General features: G+C 36.9%; 1 protein-coding gene across 3 annotated transcripts; it reads left to right on the top strand.

Moving 5' to 3' along the window:
* The first annotated feature begins 4,317 nt into the window (after positions 1–4,317).
* LOC147568205 (uncharacterized) lies at positions 4,318–10,658 on the top strand. Of its 3 annotated transcripts, XM_086654636.1 has the most exons (14): positions 4,318–4,687; positions 5,387–5,625; positions 5,891–6,047; positions 6,335–6,412; positions 6,533–6,607; positions 6,932–7,051; positions 7,373–7,537; positions 7,657–8,179; positions 8,277–8,433; positions 8,559–8,668; positions 8,912–9,024; positions 9,239–9,268; positions 9,505–9,602; positions 10,179–10,658. In XM_086654636.1, the coding sequence occupies exons 1-14, from the start codon at positions 4,352–4,354 to the stop codon at positions 10,207–10,209; spliced, it is 2,232 nt and encodes a 743-aa protein (XP_086510762.1). In that variant the 5' UTR covers positions 4,318–4,351; the 3' UTR covers positions 10,210–10,658. The 3 variants fall into 3 exon arrangements, with proteins under 3 accessions (XP_086510762.1, XP_086510760.1, XP_086510761.1); XM_086654634.1 differs by having other exon boundaries at positions 9,239–9,602; XM_086654635.1 differs by lacking the exon at positions 9,239–9,268 and having other exon boundaries at positions 8,912–9,038; positions 9,493–9,602.
* Positions 10,659–10,670: the final 12 nt, after the last annotated feature.

Below are 10,670 nucleotides of genomic sequence, written 5' to 3'. Positions count from 1 at the left end.
AGAATCTTAGGGTTTATTTTTTCTTTGCAATTTCATATACTTTGGACACAGTTATTCTGTTACCAGATTTGAATTCTTGAACTTGAAAGAAATTAAGGGTTTCTTTGATACAATTACATGTTTTTTTTTATTCCCTATACTTGTGATTTTGTTTTTGCTACAAAATTTGGATTCTTGAATGGAGGATCTCTATTAGGGTGTTTGGAAATGGTAAGATTCCAGTTAAAACCACTCGACCAAAGTGAGATTCACTCTATCAGGGTTTACTTTAAGCGGTTAATCGAGTTAAAACCTAGTTGGTTTATGGCTGCTTCTACTCTTGTAAGTTAAACCCCTACCTAATTGATTTCTTTTCTTACTCTATTTTAGGGTTTACTTATTGTTAGTCATCAGTTTCTGTTAATCCAGCAAACCCCTTCTTGTTTCTAAAAAATTTCTCTAATACAACAGAGTTACTGTCAGCTTTCTCTGTTAAACTCTTCAGATCAGAGATACTGAGCCCAATGTTGTTTCACTACCTTATTCATATACCAGTCGGAATCATTGTTTTGGCAGGCCGTCAAGTCATTCTGTGCAATTTTGCCGAACTTGGTTAGTTTGTAGTCTTTTAGCAGTAATCATGTTCTTGAGCCAATTTTTTGACTACACAAAATGGCGACAAACAATAACTTCAGTGTAGAATCTGGAGTAAAGCAATGATTTTGACATTAAATTGTTAAGTTTGTGGCCATCCAACTCAAAACCAATTGGCAATGAGTGGAGAGGACGTATACTTTATATTCTTGGTTGCTAGTTACCCATTCTCTCATGTGGGACTATTCTCACACGCCCCCCCTCACGTGTGGCGTTCTTTGAGCGTGTTTTTTTTTTGTTTCAGGTGACGTGGAGCACGTGTGGCTTTTAAGCCTATCACGTGTGGGCCTAGCTCTGATACCATGTTAAGTTTGTGGCCATCCAACTCAAAACCAATTGGCAATGAGTGGAGAGGACCTATACTTTATATTCTTGGTTGCTAGTTACCCATTCTCTCATGTGGGACTATTCTCACATAAATTATAGGATTTTATGGGTGCTTCTTTTAGACAACAGCTCCTACGAGCAAAATCCAGAAGAACAAATCTGTTAGGCTCAAGTTAGAGAGAATTGGGGAAGCAGGATCATGATTGAGAGTAAAGCCTGGTTTTGGTACTTGTGAAGGAAAGTGTGGCTAAAGTCATCATAGTCAACTCTTAATCGAACTACAAGGTGAAAGCATGACTGAGGAGCTGCTGGAGAATACGAGCAAGAGTTTTTGATGCGCAGTGATTCTTCGTTGATGCATTCCATCTGTAGAGTTAGAGCTCAACTAGAGCAGTTGCTACACTACATTCTCGAGGAATCCCCGGATGATGCCGAAAGCAAATGAGAGTTCAACTAAACTTTTTTACTCCCCAAGGAAAGTTAGCTATTTTAGAACTATGAAGTAGTTCAGATGTTTTTAAGAAATCTTGCTTTAATGATCATCTATTTTGTGGGTTTTGGTTTTCCGGTCAGTGCTGGTGAGTTATTTACTTGTGAAATTGATGATATTCTTAAGACTTTAGTTGAGGAAGAAGAGGCAAGTACATTCTCGGATGAAGCACCAATAAAATCCTAAAATCATGGTGAGCTATTTACTCGTGAAATTGTTTTCCTGCGACTTAAGCTTCCTTTCCGACAGTCAAGTTGGTTTAGGATTAGGGTATAACTCTTGGTTTCAGGTATTGGACTCACTCTTCTCTTTCTTGAAACCAAAGGTTTTCCTTAGTACTTAATTGGGCAGGTACTTCAAGTACACTGCATTTCTCGTTTATTATGCATCTTATCATACTATGGACCTATAATTTCGGAAATTTGCTTGTGAAAATATCACTTCGATAATGTAATTTGTCCTGTGGTTCGGTGGTTGTAACTTGTACGCCTTATGTTGCGCAAATAAAGTGTTGCTTATGAATTATGTTCATGGGATCAAATGACAACCTGCTTATTTCGGTAGTTCTGCTGCCATGTGCAGTCAAACAAGTGCAATATAGGACAGGACGAGAGACAATGACGACGATGAACTTCTTAATGGAGATAGTGATGTAGAAACTTTAGCCGATGATCTAAACAACGCTCTTCGGTAAAATTTAATTAGATAATTTAAGCTTTTTTTGTCTGCATAGGTGCACAAAAACCTCTTTTTTTGGTTCTCATCTTAATAATTTTCTCTACAGGGCCATCTTCATAGTTTAGTGGTTCTCCTTCGCTCCTTTCGCAGGTTGCAGGTTCATGCATCTCTTGGGTGGGATGACGCAGTCCATTAATTTCTTTAGGCATCTTGGAAAAATCTTAAAGTTATGTATGCCTTTAGATTGCATTAAAGACGTGATTCCTAACTTTTCTGATTTTATTTTTGACTGAATTCCGCTAAGTTGTATTTTTTTTCTTTACAATGTTCTTAAGCAATATGGATAATTATAATTCAGAATTATTTGCAGTTTTAGATACTTCAATACTAAAATTTGGGCATAGAAAAATGGCCCTGTCTTGTGTTCTTAATAAAAATGTTCTCACAATTTTGTATCTTGGCTCTTCTTTGCAGTTTTTTCCTGTTGGTGGAAATGCACGTCAAAATTTGTTTCTTTTCTATTGGTATCATCACATGATTCACATGGACACCTAATTATTTGTTAGTGTTGACTGTTGGGAAGAGTGGAGGCATAAACAGGATAGAGGTAATTCTTGTGGCCTTGGGATCCTACTCTTCTTTTCAACTCTGTTATATGCACAAATCTAGGATCTGATTAATTTTTTCCTACCTAATGTGCTAGATAGAGCCTTAAAGTATTTGCTTATTTTATTAGGAAGCAAATTGATGAAAATTGGATCCAACTTCTTGTTTGTTATAGTATCAAACTATCAATATGGTATAGGTCGTGGATATGATTGATGTATCAACATTACAGGAATATGATCCAACAATCTCAAGGTTCATAAACCAAGCAATCAAAAGTTAGGGATAACCAAAACAATGAACCATCCAATGTAATGATAGTTGGTTAGTATTTACTGCGAGTTTATTGTAATGTGTTATTCCTGTGTTTCTATATTGTTTTTGGAAGAGATGTGCTACCCAGTGGTCCAACCCTATTCTGATAAAAGAATGAATAACGTGGGTCTCCTCAACATTTCCTCCATGAGAAAAACTGCACGTGTTTTGAATGTACCGTTCCATCCTTATCTACCATTATCAACTTTGTCCCCCCCCCCCCCCCCCCCCTCCCCCCCCACCATCTCCTCCCTCTCCAAATAAAAGCACCAATAATTAACTATTTTGGGGTGATTTATTCTTCAATATTTGCACGTGGCTAACTAAAATACATCCAAATTAGGTGCTGAACATCAAAATAAATTGGAAATTAGTATCGTTTTAGAAAATAATTTAATTACTAATAATAAAGCTTATCTGACTAATTCTAAGTTGTCTGACCCCATCTTTAATTTTTATTTCAGGTGGCAAAAGAAAAGATAAGAGAGAAGTGAGATAGTAGTGTCTAAAAATTTAAATGTGATTTGCGTTCACGTTCTTAACCGTGATTAACTATTTCATTAGTAGATCTAACATCATCGACTATACATTAATTATAAGCAAGTTTCATAGGCTCCTCTTGTAAGTGTTAAAGGCGCCTCCTTACTTCACAAACTCTCTCTCAAATTTGTCTTGAGGGGGCGCTTTTAACACTTATCTGGGCGCCTTTGAGACTTCATTTATGATATTTTTTGTTTATGGTGTGTTTGGTTGCAGGATTCCTAAGTAGGATTCCTATCAAAAGTGGAATTTGGTAGGAATTATGAATCCTTGGTCTGTTTGGCTACCAAGAATCCTAGGACTCTTGAATCCTAAGGATTCCAAACCCTAAGGATTCCTAATTCCAAAAATTGTATCGGACCAAAATCCCACCTTACCCCCTAGGATTTGCTAGGATTTTGGATTAATGAACCTAAATTTCAAACTTAAAATCAACAAAAAATATTTCCTTCTACAAAATCATTATTTTTTTTTCAAAATCATTATTTTTTTCGAAAATCATATTTTTTCTAAAGACTTTTAAAAATACTCAAATAATAATAAATCATAGGATTCTTAGTTGCCAAACAAGCCAAAAAATATTAATAGGATTCATGAATCCGTGGAATCATGAATCCCAAGGACTCATGAATCCGCGGATTCATGATTCCGCCTTCCAAACACACCATTAATATACTGCCCTGTTCCTATATAAGTAGGTGGCAAGTTCCCTATCTCATTGAAGAACCAGAGAGATAGAGAGACTTGATCACTTCATCAGAAATGAGGAGAAAATCTGGTAATTCTTCTTCAGTATCTAAACAATCCAGTGGCAATGAAGCAGTTGATTTATCTGAAGTTAAGCAGAGAGTAGATTCAAGTAGAAGTGGAGAAAGCTCAAAAAGACCAGGATTTTTATGGATTGGATTACTTGTTTTAATCCTTTATTGTTCTTGGTCTGTTCATCATTATCAATTTGAGACATTACCAAGACCTTTAAGTCATGTTGAAGCAGGTAAAAGGGGATTTTCAGAAGACAATGCCATGGAACATGTAAAGATGTTGACTGAATTTGGTCCTCATCCTGTTGGCTCTGATGCTCTTGATCTTGCAGTGAAGGTATTATTTCACTTTCAGCTCTACAAATTTGAATTTCATTTTTTTAACTTTTATCATTTATATGTTGTGTTAATAATCACTTGTATACTACTAAAAAGTCTAATTGTTAGAGAGATTCTGTTTAGGTACTAAGTAGAGTTTGTCATATACAATAATATGAATCTAACTTGTCTGAATAGTCCATCTGAAGTTGACTCGTCCACAGGACCATGTCGGATTTTTTCAAAGATAAAATAGTAATCTCAGTCGGAGTTCGATAGTTATTCTTAACTTCAGACTTATTATAAGTTGGACTAAAATGGGTATAGAATTGCCTTCAGAACCGTTGAGTAAAGAGAAAGAGTCACTAGGCACCGCACTAGCAACCAAATACGTTTTCGGTTTCTCTATAATTTCATGTTAACAAGCCTTTCTTTGTAAACGTTAAACTGTTTGGATTGGATCCGTTCTGAATACAAGAAGTGGAGAAGTTTATGTTAATTATAAGTTTTAGCAGTAATTGTCAATTGGTAAAATAGTAAAATCATTAACAATCCGTTAAAAAGATAAATGACGATTAGGATTTGAGATATCGCCCCTTATCAGGCAGTAAGTCTGAGATAGGCCATCATAGAACCTAACTCAGATGCAGTAGCTACATAAGTTCCCTTGTTGTTAAAATTATAACAGATTTCTGCTTTTGATACTTGTCTACTACAGTATGTTTTGGCTGCAGCGGAGAACATTAAGGATACTGCTCACACGGATGTTAACGTTGAAGTGGATTTCTTCCATGCCGAGTCCGGTTCAAATAATCTTTCCACTGGACGTTTTAAGGGGAAGACACTTGTTTATTCAGATCTGAAACATGTTGTGTTGAGGTTCACGCCAAAATCTTCATCTGAAGTGGCGGAAAATGCGATTTTAGTTTCTTCGCACATTGACACTGTTTACTCAGCGTATGCTTCCTTTACCCTTGTGGAATTCGTGGTCTGGAATTCCTGTTAATAGCTTGATTTAGTCTTTTCCTAAAAATGTGTCTATGAAGAAGTTGACTCTTAAAGCATGTTTGGTTCCTTCCCTTCTAAAAATGATACCATCTTTATCTTTCCAAAGTAAAAACATAAGGGTGTCCGCTAATTGTTATATACTCGTATAGACACTTACTTTTCCAGCTATTATCTTGAAATTTCAGAATGTTGAAACTGTTTGCATATATTACAGTGTAGGAGCTGGAGATTGCAGTTCATGTATCTCTGTTATGTTGGAGCTGGCTCGAGGTGTTTCTCAATGGGCTCATGGTTTTAAGAATGCTGTTATATTTTTGTTCAACACTGGGGAGGAGGAGGGTCTTAATGGTGCTCATAGCTTTATTACTCAGGTTTGAAACCTTCAGCAGGAACCTTTAATGTAGTGTGAGCTCAAATGTCGAAATATGAATTAGCAATTATAGCTAAAGTATTTAACGTACTTAACAAAGAATGTGAAGATACTCAATGAAGCATGAATATTTTACTCAGGTAATCAATTTATAAGATTGTTAGCACCATGCGGCAACAATATGAAATGGGTATATGATCCATGAGTAACGGTCGAGGATCATGCATCAGAATTTGTTAGAGTATTAGTTAGATTCACTATAACTTGGACTCTGAATTGTTGATGCAGCACCCGTGGAGTAGTAGCCTTCGTTTGGCTGTTGATTTGGAGGCCATGGGTATAGGAGGGCTATCCAGCATATTTCAGGTAAACTACTATGGCCCCGTGGTTGCTTAATCGCTCTAAAACTTATCTCTTTGTTTTAACATTTTTCTTTTCCAACTCTTCATATTGAGAATTCAGTTCTTACGCCACATTCGTTTACAGGCTGGTCCTCATCCATGGGCTATTGAAACCTATGCCAAGGTAGCGAAGTATCCATCTGGGCAAATCATTTCACAGGTTAGTAATTTTTTTGTTATATTTTATCTTTTTCACCTCTTTCTTTCTATGCTAATACCTGAACAAGTTACGAACTTTTTCCCCAAAAATGGTTTTGACAAGAAAATTATTGGGTATGACATGATTCTGAAAAATATCTTCGCCTTTATAAGGTGTGTCTAATTTCTTTCCTTTCTGTATATGATTCTTTATGTCCTTGAGTCTAGGACTTAACTTCGTATAATATGAAAAGAGAACTTCTCTAAGTAAACATTAATTATTCCTTCAAACCATTATAAGCTCAGTGTTGAAGTCTAATTCATCTGTGTTATTATATTGCGGCAGGATCTCTTTGCCTCTGGGGTGATTAATTCTGCCACTGACTTCCAAATCTACAAAGAAGTTGCTGGTCTATCGGGGCTTGATTTCGCATATACAGATCTTGGTGCTGTGTATCACACAAAGGTTTGTGTTTGTGTGTATCTATAATCTTCAAAGTTCTTGTTGGTCAAGTTGTGTAGCTCACCATCTTTGTAGAGGACTGTAAAAGTTGACAAAAGGGTTCGTCCTTCTCATGCCTCCTAGGTCGTACTTTCCTGAGTGTGATATCTGATGAAATCTGAAACCTTGAGGCTCAGAGGCACTAAATTAATGTGTATTAAACAAGACTGTACCTGAACTTGTGAATACGTGCATTTTTAGTTTTCTCTTTTGATAAGTTTCGATCCTAAGCTTTCTTTGCAAATTAGCTATTTTGGTTAAACATCATCCGTCTTTACTTTGCAGAATGACAGACTAAAGTTTTTGAAGCCAGGCTCCTTGCAACACCTTGGAGAAAATATGCTTGCCTTTTTGATCGAGAGTGCTACTTCATCTCATCTTCCTAAAGGGGAGGCAACTGAAACTGATAAAGATGCAGGAGAAAAGCAAGCTATATTTTTTGACATTCTGGTAAACACGAATATTTATATTTGGTGTTATAGACTTCTATTGTAGTAATTTACTATATTACTCTAAGATCAAGTGTGAAATTTTTATCTGATGAAATGTGTGCACTTGCAACTTCACAGGGGTCATATATGATTGTCTATCGCCAACCCTTTGCAACTATGCTCCAAAACTCGATTTTGTTGCCATCTATTCTAATATGGTCAGCCTCATTGTTTATGGGCGGTTATTCGGATATCATATCAATGGGATTATCACTTTTAAGTCTTCTACTAATGTGGATATTCTCACTAGGATTGTCTCTTCTTGTTGCGTTCCTTATACCTCTCATTCATTCATCACCCGCAGCTTACATTGCCAACCCATGGGTTGTAATCGGTTTGTTCATGTCACCAGCTATTCTTGGGGCCTTAAGTGGTCAACATATCGGTTATCTTTTGCTTCTTAAGCATTTGGACAGTATATTTCCCAAAAGAGAGCAAATATCATCAGTTGGTCGAGCTGATTTGATCAAGTTCGAGGCTGAGAGGTGGCTATTCAAATCCGGTTTCCTGCAATGGCTTCTTATGTTAATAGCTGGAACTTATTTTAAGATAGGATGTTCATACATAGCTCTACTTTGGTTAGTCTCGCCTGCTTTTGCATGTAAGTTTTTCCTAACCCTTTTCTTTTGATGACTTTTATAGTTACAATACATTTTTGTATGTTATGATTCTAATTCTATTGGCTCGGAAATTCATAGATGGTTTTCTCGAAGCAACGTTAACTCAAACGCAGTCGAGGAAGCCACTCAAAATCGAAACTTTACTATTGGGTTCGACTCTTCCAATTTTAATCACTGCTGGTGTGTTTATCCGGATCACGGGGACATTAACAGGGATGGTAGTTCGGTTGGAAACGTAAGATATCTGTCGTTCTCTTGATTTTCTATGTGGAATGATATCTAAAAACGTCCGCTTACGAAATTGTTATGCAATCCTCGTCAGTAACTGAAGGTACTAATCTCATATACGTCTATGTACAGGAACCCAGGAAGCACACCCGAGTGGCTAGGAAATGTTATGGTTGCTGGATTTATTGCAGCAGTTGTTTGTCTGACTCTAGTATATCTTTTTTCGTATTTTCACCTTTCAGGTATCCATTTTGTCTTGATTGCGTTTGTAGCTTATGAAGAAACTCCATGGTGCCTTGAGTACCAATGGTGATTTAGAAATGGATTAATATGTGTTTATCACAGAAATCTTGGCCATTCTGCACTTCCTTTATTCATGATTTATCAGTATGAATGGCTTAAATCATTTATAAAAGTTGAGTTAGGGCTAATTATCCCTTCAATAATGTTAGCTAAAATCGTGTTCATTCAAATTATGTATGTAGATTCAAAAAGATCGATTTTTCTTGCAACTACTACTCTGTTTGGCCTCACTCTTGCTGCAGTATTGGTTGGAATCGTCCCTCCATTTTCTGAAGACATCTCTCGCGCACTAAATGTAAGTTCTCTTTGGCACACAAGATATATTATCTAGCGATTATGAATGAATACAAGTGAAGCCAGACTTTCGTCCGATAATGGAAACTACAGTTTCATGCCATTTACATGGTATTTTATGTCTTCCCTCTTATCCCTTATCTTTTCCAGAGATAAATATGAGCCATTGCATTTCCATCAAGCTCCTTCCGATATTAATATAATTAGGTTTACAGGTTGTGCATGTCGTGGAGACATCAACAGGAACAAATGGACAAATCCAACCCCCAACTTCATATATTTCTCTATCTTCTTTAACTCCTGGAAAATTAACTGAGGAGCTTAAACATTTTGAAGGAGAAGGATTTGTTTGTGGGAAGGAGAAAGTGGTTGATTTTGTGACTTTCAAAGTTAACTATGGTTGCTGGAGTTCTGACGACAGTGAAAGTGGATGGAATGAGTTAGAAATTCCTACTTTAAGTGTTACAAGCGATATAAAGGAGGCCGATCGAGTAACAAGGGTTTCTATCGATACAAAAGTTGCTGTACGTTGGGCACTTGCTATCAATACAGACGAAATCGAAGGTTTCAAGTTGGAAGGTAAGATACTCTTTTAGAAAAACACGAATTGTAATATAACTTTTACGATATGAGGCAGCTACACAAAAGACACGATATGATAATGTGCTTTTAATGAGAGATGATAATGTGCTTTTACTGAGAACCGGAAGGTTCATGTGCGCCACACTTAGGTGGTATTTGTTGATCTTTTCTCAATTTCAGATTTGAGATCTGACTCTAGATTCAATTGACTTTAGTTGAGTTTCAGAATGTCTATTCTGGCTCGTTTGGATAGTTCAGGCTGGTTTTAGGTTCAATTGAGCCAGACATAAGATAAATCTGATTAAGATTTCATTGTTTGAAATAACTTGAAATGATATTGTGCCCGACTTCAGACAAGTCAGACTTGTTTAGGAAGACTTTCAGTCTTGGATCATAGGTACCTTGCCAGGCCTTTTGAGTGGGTTCAGCTCCTAGATGGAGAAACCTCGGGTGGTCTATGCTAGTAGCTGCCAAGTAACACCGTACCATGTGGAACCGTCTGAGTGGGCATAGGTTGCTCTTAAATCTGGGACATTGGTACTGAACACACTTTACTTCACCTTTATTTTGCAGTCACTTCGGAAGAGCTGGTCCCAGTCGGTGACAAGCCTGGCGTTAACGGATGGCACATTATTCAGTTTGCAGGAGGGAAGATGTCTCCTACAAAGTTTGATCTGACTCTCTTCTGGATGAAGAACTCAACTTCACAAAGAGATGAAAAGAATCAGGATCTTCTCTTAAGAATGAGAACTGACGTGAACAGATTGACACCAAAATCTGAAAGAGTTCTTCGTAAACTTCCCAACTGGTCTTCGACTTTTGGGAAATCGACTTCTCCTCAGGCTTTTGCTTTCTTAACTAGTCTTCCAGTTGATTTTTAGTTGCTGCAGAACTTATTGTGTCCTCTGTTCTCAGTTTTAGGGTCGTTCTGTTTCTTAATGTTATTCAACACATACCAGTTTTCCTGTATAAGGATTGGGGAATAAAGAATGGAATAGAAGTTTGAACTTCGAATCATTGTTTAATGAAAATCGTGCAGAATAAGTTCAGAAACTTTGGTTGGAA

Source organism: Eschscholzia californica, unplaced genomic scaffold, assembly GCF_041429995.1.
Source record: "Eschscholzia californica isolate CP2 unplaced genomic scaffold, dmEscCali1.0.p SCAF_1, whole genome shotgun sequence".
Classification (NCBI taxonomy): Eukaryota; Viridiplantae; Streptophyta; class Magnoliopsida; order Ranunculales; family Papaveraceae; genus Eschscholzia; species Eschscholzia californica.
Note: the sequence above shows the minus strand (reverse complement) of the source record. Positions and strands in the feature narration are given on the sequence as shown.